The 21,234-nt window shown below is 42.8% G+C and overlaps 1 protein-coding gene across 3 annotated transcripts in view; it reads right to left on the bottom strand.

The window, feature by feature from the left end:
• Window positions 1-17,341: 17,341 nt before the first annotated feature.
• LOC133342441 (latent-transforming growth factor beta-binding protein 1-like) overlaps window positions 17,342-21,234 on the bottom strand; it is a 131,459-nt gene continuing 127,566 nt past the window's right edge. For all 3 annotated transcript variants that reach the window (XM_061551632.1, XM_061551630.1, XM_061551633.1), the window contains 3 exons: window positions 20,816-21,073; window positions 19,306-19,455; window positions 17,342-18,573 (listed from right to left, as the gene is read on the bottom strand). In XM_061551632.1, coding sequence (XP_061407616.1) covers window positions 18,404-18,573; window positions 19,306-19,455; window positions 20,816-21,073 — 578 coding nt within the window. In that variant the 3' untranslated portion in view covers window positions 17,342-18,403. The remainder of the gene's footprint in view (window positions 18,574-19,305; window positions 19,456-20,815; window positions 21,074-21,234) is intronic.

The raw sequence follows: 21,234 nt of genomic DNA, 5'->3' as shown, positions 1-21,234 counted from the left end.
TTTATCGTTCAACGTCTTACCTCTCAGCAACAAAAATAATTATTGCGATGTATGACTTTCTTCTTGTGCATAATACAGCATCTAGTGGGGAAGGATCTGCAAAGAAAGAGCTGTTGTACCTTATACACCTGCACCTTGTACATTGCAATGGCACATATCCAACTCTCTGGGGCTTAAGTTGTAGGCGGATGTGTGCAAAGGTCAGATATGTGAACATCTACAGAGAATGACGGTTACACCACGCACTTTGTGGACGGTCACGTGGCCAGGGAAGGCTGTACTCCTTTCCATTGAGCTGTCGCAGAATTAGAAGCTGCTCATTGAGGGCGATGAGACTGCTAACAAGAAGGCCCTTTCTGGCATTCATTTCAGGACAACTCAATCCTGAGGGAATCCCTTCCCAACGGTACTGAGGCTTAAATCAATTGTATCCACGGTCGCCCTGTTGTTTCACATGTATAAGTTAGAAACGCCACCTTTAAAGCCACGCTGTGCTTCTCACAATGAGAGCATCTTTGTGCACGAGCTGGTGACAAACGTTGAATTATAGCCGAGCTGAAGAACAGTCATATGACTTGGTGATGGCTGTTTGGCCTGCCAATGGCAATTGCACAATTGCAAGCAGATGTTTAAAAATAACACAAAGACACTAAGCACTCAGATATCATCCAAGTTGTTTTTGGTTAACAAGACAAGGCAGCAGGAGGAGGAAGTGACTGAATGGTAGGGAAAATCCTTAATTCCCATGTCTGACCGGTCCGGTCACATGTAGCCAACAGCTAATGTCAGGATCTGGCCAATATAACACAATTTAATGGTCAACAACTAAAACAAAATATATATATGAGCTATTCCACGTATTCATTTTGTATAGAAGATAATGTCACCGAGTAGACCCGTTATAATGCTCACTGTGTATATCACGGGTCTTAAAGGAGATGGTTATTTTGAGAATCTGCAGAAGCGAGAAAGTAAAGCTCAGCCAGCAGCGGGATATTGATTTAGGATGACGTCACCATACACGAGGAAGCCGCGGTGGCTAGGAGATGTCAACTCCCTCGCCTGGTATGCAGGAGGTCGTGGGTTCGCTGCCGACCCTGACGCCTGCTGTATGTTTCGAGTTTGAATGTTCTCCCTGTGGTCGCGTGGATATTTGTCCGGGTCCACGGGGTTTTCCTTCCACATTTAGAAACATGCGCTTAGATTATTCGGTTGCTACACATTTCCACACGATAAGCCACTTTGTTGAGCTATCATTTATGGCCAGGTCGCTTCTGAAAACGAGCTATATAGCTTAGTGGGCCTTACCTGGAAAAATAAAAATGGTTTAGAATTAACGTCTGAGATGATGTTTACCGATGAAATCAACTCGAGTGCAGGTGCTAGGTGAATTATTACCTTGCAGCATCGTGATATGGTGACGGCTTTGTGAGGCCTGCATCCAGCAGTGGCTTGATCATGGCTGATTATGACGATGTACTGGTGCAGTATTCCCTCGTTATTCACGAACTTGCTATCCGCGATTTTGGCTATCCATGAATCGAATCTGGAACTCTTCACGACTGCATCGAGAGAAAGTGATGAGAGAAAATGTGCTGGATGAAAGTGATTACCTGAAGTAAGGAGAGCTAACGTGATGAGATGAAGGTAATTTAATTTATAAACAATAATTTAATATTTACATTTTTATTTTCAGTTGCTTTACGTTGATTTTAACTTATTTTTGTGTGATTATAATTTTCATGTATTCAATAGCTTGTGTGTGATCCGTAAAATGTGCTCTTCATGAGGAACTCACTGGGATTTTTGCACACAGCGTTGGTGTACGGTGTTTTTCCTGCAATATTTTGCTGTCTGTTCTTGGATTTTCTGTTTGCACTCAGTCACATATTCACTTTAAGATGTTTTTTTGTTCATGTTTTTGTTTTTTGTTTGTTGCGGTTGCACCCGATTCAAGAGCCGAATGGCTCACAGGGCTATACCTAATAAATGAACTTAATAAATGAACTTGAACTTGAACTCCGGAACGTATCCCTCGTGAACGAGGGAATACTTGTTTTGCGGGAAGGAAGCAGTGGTGGAATGGTTCGCACACTCTACGATGTCTCTGGAAACCCGAGTTCGATTTCTGTCCAAGCCTAATATCAGTTGTGAGTATTATCTGACTGTGTTGTACCTATTTAAAATACTGGGCAAATATTTTCGGCCTGGGGGATTAAAGAAATGTCCCATTATTTCATCAGCTGCCGCACTAGGAGATGAAATTGAACCTGCGAACCCTGGATTGGTGTGTGAGTGAACCATTACACCACAGCGGCGTCCCTTCCTCTCATCGTACATTTCCAAAAAGCAACTCGTGAAAGTATAGAATAACGTTTAGACAATGTATCGCATTGAATTCAACAACTTTATAGTTTAAAACACGTTCACGTGTTCAAGAAGTACAAGGAGTGGAAAAACATAACTAAATTTCTGTTTGCGGAAAACATACACGCTATGTAGTTCTTTTTTGTACATCTGCTGTTAATGTAAGAGAACAGTTAGACTCGTCAATGCTGCTGTTTACGTGAAATGATTCAGAGGCTGTAACACCAAGGCTTCAAGGGGTACCAGGAAACGGTGGTTCACATCCAACATGTGTTCTCATGATCCTGCCGCCACCCAGGGGTCAAGTGCCGTCCGGTCTGTGTGTTTTAAAGGGACAGCTCGACACAGGGCGTAGCCCCGGGGCAGCCGCCGCGCCAGGCGTCTCGAGAGAGGGCATCTCAGCCGCTGGGTAGAGTCCAGCAAACCGCTGTTCAAGTCGAGGTTCATGTGCGGTTTCCACCACCCACTGCTGCATGGGAAAATGTTAAACGCATGCAGGGGGTGGTTTTTGGCACTTTCGTATTACTAATGTGTCTGGAAGTTGGGATGTAGCTCGGCTGGGGAAGTGCACAAAGGCTCCCAATCATCATTGTCATCAGCAGTCATGATCTCTCGACTGTTGGATGAAATTTCCCAGCGCTTAGACCCAGGGTGGTTCCAACCGAAAGTAAGCTCTGAGTCTAGTAGAGTGGTGACACAGTGGTTAGCGCAATGCACTATGGACCCTGTGACCCAAATTAGAATCCAAGCCTTGGCTAACATCAATGGTGAGTCATAAATTAACCAGTCCTAGACCCCCCTTCACCAATCTGCAGTAGGTAGGATGGTGATTTATTGTTACACACCCCCAGCAAAATACATGGCATGCAGAGGGCCTTTTTTCGCCAGAAGAGTGAAAAGGACTCTACGTTTTTTATAAAACTCAACACATTTGTCGACAGCGTGGAAGGATTGTCTTGATGAATGCGTTGAGTGTGTTGGGGAATTGTGCGTGTGCACCACTTCCGACGCAGCATCACCTCATAATTTGCATTAAACTGCATTGTGTGTTACGCTTTAAACCTTTTCGCAGCACGAACGTAGAGTGGCCACGTCAGGAGTGTCAGTTAATCATAATTTGACGCATGGGATTGAATACACATGCGCACTGGTAATTCAGAAAATGCATATTGGCGCAAGTTTTCTACGTGTGGATAAAATATTTAAACTTATAAACGGTAAGGAGTGTCTGGCGGAAGCCACTGCCAAGGTGTGGTTTGGAAGCATTGCATTGTGTGATGGTTGTGGCCGCGGTGGGTTTGGAGGAATTAAAAGCCACTACCGGTGGTGTCCCCTCTGTGAACGGCGACACCAAAGAAAATCGCATCGGCAGGTCACGTGCTGTGGGGTACACCATGAGCGTTCCCATCTCTTTCGAGGTGTCCGGCCAGTTTGGAAGAGTAGGCCAACATTTCCTGGAGGAGGCGCTCTCCTCGAGCTCCTCATCGTGGAGGCACTTCTGCCAGACATGGTGCGAGCACGCAATCGCAGGGCGGCACCCACCACCGCCTTCTATAGATGTTGCGGGTCAATGGGATGGACGGCGCAACTAACTGCCTGCCCATTCCCACTTGCACTTGTGACATTCCACTCTCGATCATCTTTAGGCAGAGCAGCGACCCTTTCGATTGCACGTTGTAACGAGCAACCAATGCACTCCGTTGTGTTGTCAGGGTATTATGGGATACCACCACAATATCTTAAAAACATTTTACTTGAAGGGTTGTCTGTGGTCAAGCCCATACTAATGTAGTTTATTGCTGATTTACTGCTATGCAGTATTGTAAGTATATATATTTTTTTACTTCACACATGGGAGTTATGGGGACGTAACTCAGAGAGAGAGAGGGGGGTGGGGGTTATCAATGAAAGCAGTGGCCAGAGTGCAGTGAGTGACCTGTTGCATAACATTCCTTTCATGAAAATGTATCTTTGCCCACATTTGCTACCAATTGAGAACTAAAGTAAAATATCACTTAAGATGTGTTATGCAACTGACTTCAGGACTGAGTAACTGCACTCGAGACTATATAAAATAAGCATTGCGGGAAATGACTGCTGAAGCAATGCCCACAATGACTTCGTACCTCGACTCAGCAACAGTGACTCAGAAATAATGAGAAATGATCACTCGCTTGCCCAGGTGACTCAGAGTGCTGAATCCAGACAGCTCCCTGTGATTAAACCAGGTTCGCAAATGTAGCAAATCTGCTGGTCTCAGCCTAGTCACCATTGACTGCGCTACAAAAACTATCACAATAAATTCCAGCTCTGGGAATTACAAAAATATTGCTTTGATTACCATTGTGGTTGCAGGGTGGGTGGGAAAATGCCCCCCTCCCCTATTGTTTGGACCAATGGTCACTTGGAGGCATCTCAGATTTAGCTCTGTGATATCCACTTCCACTGAGTCACCTCTCTTCTCTGACAAAGATTTCCACTCCTCTGTGAGAAATCCTAATGGATGTTTCGTCTCGTGAGAAGGCACCAATAGCACAATCAAGATCATATTTGGGGGAAATCTACTAATATAAGGATTATGAATGTAATCAGCATAACAATATGTGCAGCGGCATCGACAATACACAGCGTGTTTATACGCGACACTCCATGCACAATGCATCGGAAATTAAACATTACCGGTGTATTGTTGCATGCCATTAAGGCGGGAACTAGCACCTACAAACTCTGTGGGCAAAACACAGCTCATTTATCAATGCCAAACTTGACCAAATGCTGGTTTCTACACCCTTTTAACGCACGACAGATTTTTAAAACCAAAAATATGCGAAAATGTTTTATGCAACAATTTTAAAGTGGCGTTATGATTAGCATTGGAAAATCAGTACATCTTTTTTTGTTATCGGCTGCCTCACGCTTTTTTTGGTTGGGTTGGAAAATATCACGACTCCATTCCACGTTCTTCACCCATTTTATCATGGAGAACACTTTAGCCGAGGTGAAAATGCATACACATGGCCCCATAAGGCCTGGTTTTGAAAGCCTTTCAACAAGGTCTCAGTGTGTTGTTTAATATACACCGTGAGTCTGATGAACAAACGTCTCAAGTGGACGGGGATTTTGTACCCGCCGAGGTGGTGAAGTTTGAGAGGTGCCAATGTGGCGAGGTGTTAACAGCCTTGCTTGGTACGATGGAGTCGTGGGTTCGATCCCGACCCCGACCCTGATGCCTGAATATTTGGAGTTTTATCTCCCCGTGGTCGCGTGGATTTTGCCCTACGCATCAGAGAAACATGTGTTCAGATGATTTTGGTTATAAATTCCCACTTAAGATATAGGCCACTTTTATGAGCTATCATCTGTGGCCACATCGCCTCTGAAACGAGCTAATCGCTCAGTGGCCTTTACTCGGTAAGATAAAGTAGTTTAGTTTCATGTGCAAGGTATTTACAGTAATAATATCGGTTGATAGATTTTCAGATACACAGCTGACTTATGACTACTCTTGCTTCTTAACAGCTGATTTGAATATTAAGTAAGATGTTGGCTCTATCGCCTGCAGAGAAGGAAGGTGGTGACATGATTGGAGATTTACAGATCTGTGACACAAACACAATATCCATTCCAGGGAGATATGTGGGCAGGTGCCACCAAAAAGGAATTATTTACAAAATTGCATCGCAAATTCTGTAACACAAGTTGTATTCAAAATGTGAAGAAAGCCAGAGGGGGGAAAATGTAGCCACTGAAGGGAAAGTGTTACTTGTACATGACTCCACTTGTTAACAGCCCTCAACCACAATTTATAACAATATGATTTCTTCTTTTTTACTACAGTATTTGTAAATGCACCACCCTTTACAACACACGCAATAACATTTAAACACATATGCTGAGATGTGGTATCAGACTTGTGACCTTGCATTATCAGACAAACACCACGGCAGCTGATCAACGGAACTTTAATCATCACAACTCGGGAAACAAATGCTCGATTCAAAAGGTTTCACTTGACTACCAAGTACTTAACAGCACAAAAAGCCATAATAATACTCATCAGTGAAGTTTGCAGTTCTTCACACACAAAACATTCAAAACCTTTTGGGACCGATGTCTTTCAAGTTCAAAACACTCCACTGGCATATTTAATACAAAAATAACACACACACATACACACACTTAAAGCTACACACATGGCAAAGGAATGTGAATGTTTGCAGCATGTTCGTTCAATAATATTTCGTGGCCACCAGCCAAACTAAGTGCCTCATTTGCCCAGTTTTACAAACCTCCCTGTCTGGTTTCTGTAAGGCCCCACCCTTTGTAAGTGGCTACATGTGAGAGGGTGGTGCTGGTCTGTGGGTATTTTAATAAGGACCTCCTGTCGTGTATCCATGATTGTACTGGCTTCTTTCTGCTCCTCATAATAAAGTCGTGTTTTTTTTATGAAATTCTGTAATGTTGAGATATTTACATTGGACATGTTCATGCGTTTTGTCTTTTAATTTTTTAAACAGGGTTACTGTTTTAAAAATAAAAACGATGATACATGTAAATCCATACTTTCAAATGCCTGTCCCAGAGTCTTAACTGTGGGCAACCCCTCACAGTCTTAGTTTGCATTCAATGTCGTGGCGTTAGATGTTAGTAAGTAGCCGAGCTATTTCAATATACTGTACTCCCAAGCAACAAACAACCGACTTTATCTCTAAGGTGTTCATTGGTCAGTCTACTACTGGATGAGGGTCACCCGTCTTGAGGGTCGTTTAACCATATAGAAGGGAAATAATAAAATAATAAAAATAAAACATAATAAAATACATAATAAAATAGTATTTAATAATGTTTTATTATTATTTTATTATTAAAATAAAACATAATAAAATACAATTTTGTTATGTATGTTATTATGTCTTATTTTTATTATTTTATTATTTCCCTTCTACGTGACTTTACCGAAAGAACCAAGAAGACGAGAATTCCTGCAGTCACGAAAGCTTTAAATCGAAATTTAAATGTTTAACCATACTTCACCGCATTGGTCAGTGAGTGAGGGTCTGTGAAGACGGGGTACCTCGGGGCAACAGTCGATGTCGATGCACTGTCCTGTGTGACCCACAACGTCGACTGCACCTGTTGTTGTTGTTTGTTGTTGTTGTTGTTTGTTGTTGTTCTAGGTGGTCGCTCTTTATGGTTTATAATTGTATGTCACAATGTTGGTTGACTTGCACACAACCGCAATGCTTTACTGTGCATTTTTGTTCGTACTGTCTTGTATTTCAAAAGTCAATGCTTATAGAGCAATTGTTAGCATATCGTTATTTAGGTGCTAAATTGTGAGAATTACGGTATTTGTCTTTGCCAATTTAATGTTACACTTTATGCCTGCATTTGCTACGCATTAACAAAACGTCTGAAAGAGTTACATAAAAAAAATTATTACAACATTTCCTGCCGTGCCCTTCCTCTGGCTAATTTAGCCATCCGTTGCTGAAATCAGCCCTGCATGAATCAGTAACACCAAGTGTAACACATTAGATAAACTGTGCAGTGGTTCTCACTACAGTCGTTTGCATTGTTAAGTTTGTTTTTCGTTCAACTGACACTTCTCATAATCAAGCCTACGTGGCATACAAACAGAACACTATCTGCATCATCATCCACGATCAGCCACGTGTGGATGAAGGCCTCCCTGAGTTGCCACCATCCGCCACGGTCCCGCGATGTCAACATGAATCTCCTGCACATGAGCAGAGCCTCATCGCTCAATTTCCACGGTGGTCACCTTCTTGAATGTGCTCCCTCCCATGGCTGCCAGAGTATTGACTTGCCATGTGGCATAGACATACCGATTCCTCATCTTTGTCCGCATTAATGCGCACGCCGTTATAAAGGCTGAACACTTGCCACTAACTCTGTGGCCTGAAAAGGAAAGAATACGTAATAGGCAACGGTCTGTGTAATGGCTCTTCTTCATTGCACATAAATAAAGGCCAGAGAGACAGAGTGGAGTGGAGTTGGGGAACGATAAGAATGTAACTTTAAGAATGTTTCCCGATTAAGAGGTTTTGAATTGGCATATGATTAGTGGCTATTGAGGAATGGACAAGCCCTTCAATAGTCAAAATGTATAACTGAATAAACTAATTTTTATTAAAAGTAAAACTTAAGATGTCACTGGCACATTGCATGATGGGTAGGACTGCAATAGGGTGGTCAATGTGTGTGTATTTTGAACTTTTTTCACACCTACATAGCCAACCATGCTAAACGGAGGTGCGAAACCATAATTATGAAACCATAATGAGCAAATCCACTTAATCATAGATTCCAGCGCACAATCCTCATTTCAATAGGGTTAGGGAAGCTCTCAAAAAATTTAAGGATCAAACGTATCAAAGGGACTTAAATTCCTGAAGATTGCAGGCAGGGTGGAGGAAGCAAGTAAAAAAAAAATTGTCCAATTTAACTGATAAATCAAATGTGTTACGTCATAAATGTGTTTCAAGAGACGGTGCACTATATATTAATCGAATAAGGTACGAGGTTGTATCTAGTGCTCAATAATAAAACTACACTTTAAGTGAAGGTGAGGTGTTCATTCAGTCGTTCCGGCTCAACGGTTTTCAGTGTGAATTTGAGTCAACCTTCTGTACCTTTTCTGGTCTCATTCAAGACAAGGTCACGTGCCGACATGAATCACTGCGACTCCGGTCCCCACTGGCAAAGTGATGAGCCACCTGCTTGGACGTGTCTATCCGGCAAGCTGACGGAAGCTGTCGGGCAAATCTATCGCCAAAGCATTTCCCAGTTTCTCCATTCTCGTGGAGGCCACAGCGTTTGCAGGTTGATGCAATAAACCAGAGTGCTTGCAAACCTTTAGTGTGTCGAGGAGAATGTTTATTGGAGAATGTTCTCTACTTGAAACGTTTCTCTGGGTCTTGACAGCCCTGCTTGGGAAAATGTTCCTCACTTTCCATTACCGAATTGCTCAAATAGTAATCGTAGAACATTTTATTGTAGCAACCAACGATCTGTTACATGGAGCGCATTCATAAAAAAAACGATTTGAGTGCTGCCGTAATATTTCCAAATAACATTTCAAAATTGCGCTCTGTGGGGAGAGAAAACAATGTAGTCAGTTCCACATGTTGCTGCAAAAAGGCCTGGTGTGAAGTCTTCAATAATAAATGAGGGTGTCTTGAACTCTTAGACTGAAGTTGGTAGGTTCATACGTGATGCAACCATTTCATTGAGCTCAACTCGCGATTGTGAGACATTGAAGAATCGTGACTGGTGGTATGAACCCACATTCATCACGGCTATGTCCTGCAATTTTGTTTCATGTGGCTCATTCCTAAGTTTGCATTAAAGTCGGAGCGCAATGCCGCAAGGCCATTTTTTTCTGCCTGATAATGCACTCGGTTCAATATCCGTTGTGACGCATTGCAGCAGGGTAATTAGTCGGAAGGTCTCACGCAATTTAGCTTACAGTTAATTAAACGTTCGTGTTGGAACTAAAAAAAACATTTGGTGATGTCATAGTGCAAGAACACACGTCTATACCACGCCCAATGTATTCAAATTTCACTGTGAGGTACAATAAGGACATCATGAGCAAATCATTTGCTAATTCTAAATGCACGTATGTGACTTATGTGGAGGAAAGGTAAAATTTCTGTAAAAACGGTAATATGGGATAACGGTAATGATATGAATAGTAGATGATGGGGCAGATGTAAAATCATGAAATGGATGAGTTAACCAAATATTTAACATTCCTGGACTATAAGTGCATGCTGCCACCACATAATGCATGGTTGAGCTTCTTTTCATAAGCGGGGGAGTCGTGGCGCTTTTGTTAGCACACTGCTCGATGAACCCGCTGACCTGATTTTGATTCCCGGACACGGCTAGCATCAGTGGTGACTGATATCAGAACCAGTCCTCACCCTCCTTCACCAAACGGCAGTGACACATTTGGGTCGGTATGGTAAACAAAAAAAGACCCCATGACCAACATAGCACGTGGAGGTCGTCATCCAGCAGTGGACTGACTAAGCCCTATGAGTTATTGTGTAGTATTATTATCATTACTTTATTTGCACATGCAATCCAGGATGCATTCCTTTGTGTCAACACCTTAGCCACCCATAACTCACTCAGCTGCTGACACACAGTTACTAACTGCATTTTCACCCATATGGTGGCAATCATTTCATGATAAACTGTTCGCAGTTACATTTTTTTGAAACAAATACTCTGTTAGTGAATCACCAAAGTGATGACATACAAACGCGCGCCCTTACCCACTGGTCTAGCATGTATAACTTTTATACTAACGTTAACCGGTCTTATTGACTCGGTGAAGGTAAAGGTACAGCCCTGTAATTGCTTGCTCATGCCGCTGCTGGCAGAAGGGCTTTCGCTAGGGGGCGCTCCTCCGATTAGCACGGTTGGCTACGTACGGTGCGAAAGACGTTCAACATACATACGGAGAGAGCCTCTATCTAGAGCAGGGCTAGGCAACCAATATAACAAGAAGAGCCATTTGTTTTGAAGTCTGTAAACTGCCGTGCCAGCAACCTCTGGATTGCAAACGTCATGTGCCAACCACTCCAGCCCCATTGACTATGGGCTGCTTTTAAAAAATGTCCAATTGGTGTGAGCCAAGCGAGGCTTTGATGTTATCAAAGCACAGTCTGAAAGCTTTTGCTAGAAGGATTCCTGAACAGCTGTGACATTGACATTTGCTCCCCAATCCTCCCCTCTCCCCGCGAACTGAAAAAAGCAATCCGAGGTAAGATGTCCCTCAACCATGATGTTTACTTTGTATAAATTAGGACTCTTCTTTCAGTTTGAGAGGAAATGTAGATAAAAGGTGTGAACGCGCGGTCGATGCATAAAGGAAGGCAGTTGTATATTTCTCTTGGTGTGAAAAAAAATCACAAGTACTGGAGTCAAAAATGCATGGGTTTCTAAGTCATCAAGTTATCCTTGGCAATGCTAATCTTATTCGTAGTCCAGAGCCAAGATTAACATATACGGTGCCCTGGGTGAACAACAAAGTTTGCATACCGAGGGATTGTCAGCAAAAGCAAGGAGTGTTCAGTCTCTGTCGTGGTCCTGATGGATTGGTGGAAAGATAGAAATGTGAACTTTTCACGTTTATATGTCAAGGACCAGTTGTTACATAAATGCTGAGTTTGTTATCCAGATAAACCTCAACTGAGCCTAAACTATTTTTCGGAGGATGGAATGTTTCACTAATCCCATTAATGAGAGTTTGGTAACGTCAGAACACCTTTACCTCCAAGAGAATACTCCTCAAAGCTCCCTACAGGTCAAGCCAACAACATCTGATAGTCTCAGGCAAGTGACCCATTCAAGAACGAACCGGGCTCGAGAAAGCCTAGCTTCTGAGATTAGACACACTGCGACGTATTCAGGGTGAGCAAGAGGAGGCAACCTCCGTTCTAAGCAGCGGACACATACTGTGTATAGATTATTTTTTTTAAAGAGGTAATGATTCCAAAAGCGTGTGTTTGTGTATTTGGAAGGGCTGACATCAGACCTGCCCTGGGTTTCCTCAATGTAAAGCGGACCGTGATGTCACCGCCACAGACAAACACTGCGCTTCCTTCGTCCGCAGGTGGAGCACACGATCGCGGATTCGAAGCGTCACCTTTGCTGGCTGGAGCGAACATTGCAGTCGGTCACTAAAGCACGAGTGCACAGCTGTAGACATTCCACAGCTTCATTTAATTACCATTTTTTTCACTTCGTACTTTTCTGTTCGCCAGTGAGATTAACAAAAAGCAAATGCAAACGTTATTGAATAGATGGTGTATATTCTCAAAAATGTGTTTTAATGTTCCAGTACATATCACAAAGATAAACATGTCGTATGCTCCAGCGATGCATTTGACTCTGGTTTGTATTACTTAAAAAGTTAAATCTAACTGACCACCCACAAATTGGGCCAATAACATGAGAACATAATACCTGTAATATACTCACTGATAACATGAATGGATTCATTATAGCTGGACAAGAATTAGGCTTTATATTTAGCACAATATCTGTAGTCATAATCGTAATTAATTGGGAGAGTGGTAGCGCAGTGGTTAGTGCACTGATCTCAGTTTAGTTTTTGGCCACAGCTCACAACAGTGGCGAAGGGATATCTGCACCGGTGCAGGGCGCCCATCTTTAGAAACCCACACTAACCAGTAAGATAAAGTATGGTCAAACAACCCTCTATAACTGCCACAGCATGTGGAGCCCTTAATCCACCAGTGGATTGATAAAGGTATGTAAGCGATTATTACCGTATCGATAAATGGGAAGTATTTAAGCTATGGATACCAGGCAAACGTTTCAAATAGATAATCTCCGTGTAAGCAGAAGTGCTGAGCCCAATATAATGAGGTGGGACGTGTGCCCATTCCTTCAACATCAAACGCCAGATGCACTCTCTGGAAGGAGTTTGGGAACAAAGCCACTGTAGACAGCTGCTAGGCTGAAGTCTAGACCCACGGGGGACTCGTCCTGAAGTGACTTCGAAGCAATGCAACCTAACAGCACCATTTGGCCAGAGCCACTCCTGCGAGTGAAACCCATGCAAAGTGAACACTCAGCTGCAGCATAACTTGTAAATTGCAACACATCGTGCGCCTTTCAACATGAGAATAATGTGATGTGAAACGTATCATTATTTGCTATGCTTAACAATCCTTCACTTCATCAAGGGAGGAATATAATTTGTCTCATCATTGATTTCTTAAGACTGCTTTGTAATGTCAGATACAGATCCCAGCTTGACCTGCACTTCATGTATGTTCTAGAATCTAGATAATAATAACATAATGAATGATCACTAACAATTAGCAGCGATAGTGGCAGCAACATCATGGCGTCACAGCTTCGCAAAGCAGTCTGGGGATCTGCAATGCCCGTGTACACCCTCGTCCCATTCATTATCTCCGTGTCTCGTTTTCTGAAGTCGACGCTCTCAGTGCTCTTTTCAAGCTGCTCATTTTTGCAGTTGATGTACTTTTTGTTAATCGAATTTTCTCATTCTCCAGCATTTGGAGCCATATATGAAATCGGCACGCGACTAAAAGATTTCACTTTGATTTTTGTTGGTAAGCATAATTTGTCCTAAACACATAAGACCAACGTGTTGTAATGCAATTGCTGGCAAAGAAAAATGTGACACGGGCTGTCACGTGGAAGTGTGAATGGTGCAAATGGCTTGACATCGATGCGAGTCAGTAAAAAGTGGCGAGTAATTTGAAAGCAGATGTCCAAAAACGGCTGCGTTCATTCTGGCATGAAGGTATTATTATACCGATGGGACAAATCTGTGTGTGTAGTGGGGGAATACCAGGAAAGATAAGATGAGGTTTATTCAGTTTCACATTTATTTTTTTAAGTACAAGTTAACCTTGAACAACCCTGCTACGTATAGTATGTACACTGCTGGCATATAAACAATGATGACAGAGCAACTGAAAATAATGTGCACTCTTGCAATTGTATTTTAATAGTTTGGCTTTATTTAGGCAAATTAATACATACTATGAGATGCAAATAGACACGTAATTTACAGACCAGCACTCAACACACAACATTTCAATAACATCGTTTCATTGTCAAATTAAAAAGGGGGATCATTTAACCTGCTGTTTCTCGAAATGTATCTGTAGCATTTTTTTCATATTCGAAGCAGAGGTCATTAAGGCACCATTTATATGCAATAGATAATCCAGAGTAGAATGCACTTTCTATTAAGACTCAGTGTTGTTAAGACCATGACAAACTAAACTGATTCATTTACAAAATAGCACAGCTGATGTCGATTCAAGCCATATTCTCTGACATAAAACACCACAACAGATTATGTTGATGTAGTTTAAGCAACAATATAAAATATGCAGTCCTAAATGTCACGTTGTGTTATGTACGAATGGGAATTTTTGTTTTCAGATAATTAAAGGATGCTAAATTTGCTTTCAATATGGGTTTATTGTAATGATTGGTATTGTACATTCTATTGCCACAGCTGTATTTCAAATGTCGTCTTACAAAATCAAAACATTGGAAAGTAGCTTTCCTCGACTTATTTTGCCTTGTTTTACAACACATTCTCTATATTAAAAGAAAACAATTGCAGACACCATAGCACACACCACCATACTTGTGAACAGAACATTGTTTTCACTCCAGAGGAATTCCCATCAGAATGCACCTGCCCACTTGTGACTGTCGGCCTTACCAGAAGAACAGAGCGCCACGAATTCAAAGACAATACAGAGACTGCAAGCGGCCTTCTACTGCAAAGTTAATCACGAATTTGCTATCCGCGATGTTGGCTATCCGCCAATCGCATCTGCAACTCTACACAACTGCATCGAGAGGTGAAGAAAGAACGTGATGAGACAGTGATGATGCATAGCATCATCATCATCATCATAAATTTGGGTAAGTTATTGTATTAACTATTATTTAATACGTTCATATTTATTTTTATTTACTTTGTTTATTATAACCAATTACTATTTTTCGTTTCATTATAATTGTTACGTATTTAATAGCTTATTTACGTTTTAAATGCAATTCATAAAAAAATAGGCTTTCATAGGCCAATATCATTATCCGCGTAACCTACAATTCACGAGCATCTCCGGAACGCATCCCTCGCGAATGGTGAGGGGATCGTGCACTTGGCAGGCATGGCTACCATGGCTACCATGGCGGTGGCAATGGTTCACGCAGTGGACTTGCAATCCAGAAGTCGCCGATTCCATTCAATCTCCCGGGGTGGCCGTGGACACAATGATGCGAGTTTCTTAAATCCCCGTCGCTTCCGCCCCGCCCGGCAGTCTAACTGGGTCATACCACGGTCAGTCTACTGGTAGGTCACGTGCGGTGAGGCAAAGCACGAAGAGGAAGCCAAATGCCATCCAGAGAGGGGCACTCTCGGGCTCCGTCTCGTGGAGGCCCTTCCACAATCTGCGGTGTGAGCAAGCAACTGCATGGCTGCGCCTTCACCTTGTTCACGTGTTTGGTGGCATCACCTGCAAATCTACGGATTTTGTAGCATCGTGCAGCTGTCATAAATTGCAGAAACACTGCAAACAAGGTTGTTTAAGTGATAACTGAATACAACAAAAAAATTTACATTGTTTGAAAAGGTATGTTCATATGCTCACAAGACTGCGATAAATGTTGCTCTCGTGTGTAAATGTTCAATTGTAATTTAAACTTAGGAAACAATCTCATTTTGCAATCATATTCTCATCCTCTATACTGCTGTAAAACTAGTGTTTAAGTTTAATTGAAGATCATCGTATGCATGTTCATCCCTTTATTAACAAATATTCAATATGTCAATACCAAGAAAATAACTGGTTTAGTACAAATTATGCTTAAAAGCAAAAATCTAAGTGTGTGAAACCAGTTGCATGCCGACATTCATGTACGTCTCTAAACGCTGGAGAATCAGAACTTCTGACGAATAGAAAACAACTGTGGGAATACGCTGCTAACAGAGAAGAACGCTGAGAGTGTCTAGACTACAGATAATGAGACACAGAGCAAGACGAGAAGGAATGGGACAGGGGTTTACACGGATTGAGAAGCTCCAAGGTAGAACGACTCGAGTGATTTGGCCACATGGTCTAGAATAGATCCATATAGAATGCCATACATGGATTTAGAGTATACGTATGTACGTTTAACTTATTTTGAACCGTACGTAACCAACCGTGCTAATCGAAGATGATTGGGAAGGCCAACAAACTAAACACAAAAATCTGTTCTCAAGAAATTCGTTTTAAAAACAGATTTAAAAATTTCCTCATGTTGGAAGGAAGAGCGTTCCAGACGGCCGTAGAAGCGCATCTGTAAGCGCGCGATGCAGTGACTGTCTTTGTTCGATGGCTAGCCACTGCTGCGAGGATGTATGTATGTTGAACTTTTTTTGCACCGAATGTAGCCAAGCATGCTTATCGGAGGTGCAGGATGACCGAAGTTTTCGTGATGGTCTATGCTCCAAGACGAGATCAGCAAGGTAATACAACATAATGAATGGCAAAAAATAAAATGCACTGAATTGACTCGGTGGTAAATTGTCTCTGACACAAAGCGGGTGACAAGTAAAGGAAGCCGTGAAGCTGGTGGGAGACAGGAGCAGGTGGTGAGATCTTATTCGAGCCCCATCATCTCGAAACGACGATGGGAGAGAACTAAAAAGGAAGATGATGCACGGAAATCAAATATAGGTTCTTAATCCTTTCCCATTCGAATGATGTACACGTCATGTCATCATTTTTTCTTCCAATTCCATTCCGATGACGTCTTCGGACGTGTACGGAATCGGAAGTAAAAGGCCATGAGGGAGGTGGTGTGGCACAGTTTGGCGCTAGCTTTTATAGAGTGTGGTTGTGTCGCTACAGTTCTCTGTGGTGAGTACTATGCCTTTCTAAGTAAAATTAATGCTAACGGGACCCACCCTGTAACTTGCAGACGTATCGGAATGGGAAAAGGTTAATTTGCGAGTACGTAAAAAAATGCTTTATCCATTGTTTTGAGAAAATAATTTGACGTGTTGAATTTTGAGATGAAATTCAATGTTCAATGGCCCTAAGCTACTTAAACTGAAAATACATTAAGTCTATTTGAATGATATATACTTTATTTTTTTAGTAACAATAACATTATCATGGTTACTTAAGATGGGGGCGATATAATATACTCCAATGGAACCAAATTATTTGCTGACAAAACATGAAATCAGTATTCATGAAAATATTAAAATTACCATCATTATGCAATAAACCCTGATGATGTCCCTGTGATATTTAGAATATATTTACAGTGTCTCATTATAAAGCTTCTATACAAACAAAATAGCTCTGATATTCATTTTGTAAAAACTAATTTTTCTGGCATTATAATAGTCAATGTGTTTTGATCTTGTTTTGACATGTCACGAACAGATCACAATAAACATTCATTGACCTATGCCTTTAAAATGTTCTTAACGTGTAAAGCGGTTGTATGTGATATAATCCCCAAGTTACTTAATCACTGTTCGTAAAAGCTTGTTTCTGTGCTTCATGTCAATAATATTAAAAGTCCTCACTGACTCCTGCTGATAAAAAAACATGTAATGGTATGTTCACAGGAACATCCAGGTATCTTGCTGTTGTTGTTGTTGTTGTTTTACTTTTTGTAATACCAGTTGTACGAAACCGATGACAGATGACTTTGGGTCTTCATTGCTGACTATATCGTTACTTTACCGGTGCCTGCCTGTGGGTCTGCAGCGATTTCACACCATAATAGGTAGCGTAGTCCACAACGCGTTTTCTGCATTATCGGCGAGCGCTGTTAATTCGCAACGTAACGCTGCTCGCATTTAAATTATGCCATGAAGCAGACCTTCTTGATGAACTGGAAAACGCGAAATGGACCAAATTAAATCCCAAAAGGGACTCGCTTGCTATTAGCATCTCGGCCATTAGTACGCATCAACAGCATTTCGGCCAAGTACATTTTAAGCACTGCCCCTTTTCCCGAGCTCAAATATAAACTGTTGGAATTTGTAACTATAGAGATGCACATTTTAATAATTATATACAATAAATGTAGAACACTGACTGCGTTGATACTGCCACAAGTTCCCTTGCCCAATAAACCCCACGACCAGCATCCTCAAACCAAGCCCTCCCCCTGCCTCCCCCCCTACCCTCCCCAATGAATCTGAACATGAAACACTGCTTTGCATGTGGCCGGTTGACAGGTTGGCTCGCAGCCTGGCTTACCTGCAGGTCTCCTGGCGAGACCGCCGAATTACTTGCAGACAGAACGTCTGTCTATCAGTCTGCCTAGCATGGGGTGCCAACTGCGTAGCTGGCTAGCTCACGGGCTCACTGGCTGGCCAGCTTGCCAAACTGATCTAAGCTGTCTGGCAAGCCGGCGGGTTCCCGTCGGGGCTCGGTGGCCGGAAGAGGAGACGACCAGCGGCCTACTGGAACGGGAGCGGGTGCCGCAGCACGGGCACGCACGCGTTGGGCTGCTGGGGCAGGGCGGCGTATCCCGGACGGCACACGCAGCGGTACGAGCCGTCCGTGTTCACGCAGTGACCGTTGCTGCAGAGCTGTGCTCGAGGATTCTGCTCCTCGCATTCGTCGACATCTGAAGGTCACAGGAGGAGCAGGTTGACGCGAGAGAGCGGGAAGTGAACGGCACGTCAAAGTCAAAAGTTATCGCTCGGCTAAAATGACGCTCAATCGCTGCTGGCGTGCCTTCTCTCAATGTGTACCGGACTTGGTAGATCCGTTGTCGCTGTCCTCAAAAATGTTGCAATCCTTGTCATCACTCGTAATTGGTTAAATATATTTTAAAAAGATCTTCTGGGCTAGTTTCAGATCTTTCTTTAACACACATGCAAGGACACCGATGATGATGGTGATCACGTTGGTCATGTGATTATGGTGATGATGATGATTATAATTATGGACAATGAGGATGTTGTTTTATGAAGGTGATGATGGCAACATTCAGTTTAACGATGACAAAGACAATGATGTTGGTTTAACGATAATGAATGTGACAATGACAACAAGGATGATGACAACAATAAGAACTACGGTAACAATTACGACAGTTTCATCTCGATGATAACAATGGCGGCTTTTGTTTGATGATAATAATGATGGCAATGTTAAATTAATGATAATGATGATGAAAGTGAGAATGGTGCATGATGTGGAAACATCCAAGAGGGGGAGGCAGTGGTTGTTATGAAACCTCAAGCTTATTAAATAAGGTCCTACATTCATAAAAAAACACTCAATAAATGTTCACTGTTAAATATGAATAAAATATGAATAAAATATGAATCAAATATGAATGTCCATGGCTCACCGACACAAACGACGCTCAAGGTGTCGAGGCGGTAGCCCTCGTAGCAGTCGCACGTGAACCCCTCAGGCACGCGCACGCAGCGCCCGTTCTCGCAGCCGTGGGCGATGCCGCACTCCTCCGCCTGCAGCCCCTCGTATCGGTTGTACTTGTCTGTGGGTTCGCGGGCCGACAAGAGGATGTGTCAAGACAAAGAGGAAGCCAGTGCTCGTCATGAAACAACTCCTTCTGAGAGAGTAAAATGGAAGGTGTTCACGGTTGTGTTGTGCGGCTCTCCGATGTGTTTTCGGGTTGCACTGCGGTGTTGTGAACCTGCTGACCCGTCCCTACCGGACATCTGTGGGAAAGAGCTCCATAGATCATCGCGTTTCTCCAGTCGGAATAAAGATTCTGATTCTGTTAGGCACAATGCTCGACGTGTCGCTCCTGTGAGCTTCTTCAGGAACTCAATTCACCAAAACAAGGTACAACCCAAATACCCATCGGAGTGCGACTCAGGTAAGGATTTATAAGAATCACGACCATGCTTAAAATAAAAGAGGCTACTACTGTTCACGATCAGTCCACGAAAGCCGGCGTTACAAACAAGGAGTGAAAGGATGATTATGGTCGGTACCACGTGTGACTTCCCCAACACTGACATCATTAGGCTGTGTCTTTCATACTTTTCAAGGCTAAGTCCACCCAGGCGTGGACTGCACCCACATTCCCACTTATTGACAACACTAAGAGGTGAGCGTGCGCATGATTGGGTGAGCAGTTTTGGAAAACGTACCAGTTACGATGTAATTAGTGTAGTTAGCCTGGTGGTCACCACCATAGGTTGTTATTCTGTTAAGGGGTAGTTACCCTGTGAGTTAGTGCTGAATAAATGTATACTCTTTGGGTCTTTCAGTAAAGTCACGTAGATAGAAAAATAATATAATAATGTATTATCTTAGTATGAATTCCTGCAGTCACGAAAGCTTTAAGTCAAGATTTAAATAAATGTGTTGCCTCCAAGAGTACGTCTGCGACTCAGTTGAACTCACGACATGTGTATGTCATAATCATAATCTTTATTGACGCTGCAGGAACACGATGACGTCCAGTATTTCTGTTTCCAGTCTTCCCTCCTTATTCACGACCTTGCTATCCGCGAATTTGGCTATCCACGAATCGCATCTCGAACTCGACACAACTGAATTGAGAGAGGCGTGAGAAGGTAAGTGATGAGAGAGAATGTGATGTGAGAAAGTAATGATGTCCAGTGATGAGATGAATGTGTTGAGAGATGAGATATAATGAGATCATTTTCATGTATTTAATACCTTAATTACGTATTTAAATAAGGTAATTAATTTAAAAGATAGGTTTTCGTAGGCCAATATCATTATCCGCGAAATTTGCAATTCACGAGCATCTCCGGAATGTAACCCTCGCAAATAACGAGGGAATACCGTGTATATATGTATATGCATGGTATATATGTGTATATTTGGTGGTATATATATATATGTACAGCGGCACTCACAATCGTCAGTGGAGTAGAGCGGCAAGATGCCGGGCATCAGGTCGTGGCCGGCGTTCTCCTGCTGCCCGGGGGGGTACGGCTGCACCTCCGTGAGCCCGCGGAAGGGCAGGTGGCCCAGCGCCCCGGTCTGGGGCGGGAAATCCCCACGCTCGTCCGGCAGGAGGTGAGGCTCGAACGGGTACTGCTCGCCGAAGTGAGGCTCCTCGAAGGTCTGCGCCTCGGCGCGCATGCGGATGTTGCACAGCGTGAGGTAGTCGTCTGCAGCAAAGGGTGAGAGAGGGGGGCGGCGGGCCGAGGTCACGGGAGGGAGCGAGAGAGAGACACAGGGAGAAAAAAAACGTTCATGTGAATCCAACGCCGCACTTGCTTGGAACGATCGCCGAATTATTCAGGATGAAAGTCGTTTTTCGTTATTGTGA

This window comes from Lethenteron reissneri, chromosome 14 (genome assembly GCF_015708825.2).
Source record: "Lethenteron reissneri isolate LAM-NWPU_2019-01 chromosome 14, ASM1570882v1, whole genome shotgun sequence".
NCBI classification, from domain to species: domain Eukaryota; kingdom Metazoa; phylum Chordata; class Hyperoartia; order Petromyzontiformes; family Petromyzontidae; genus Lethenteron; species Lethenteron reissneri.
Note: the sequence above shows the minus strand (reverse complement) of the source record. Positions and strands in the feature narration are given on the sequence as shown.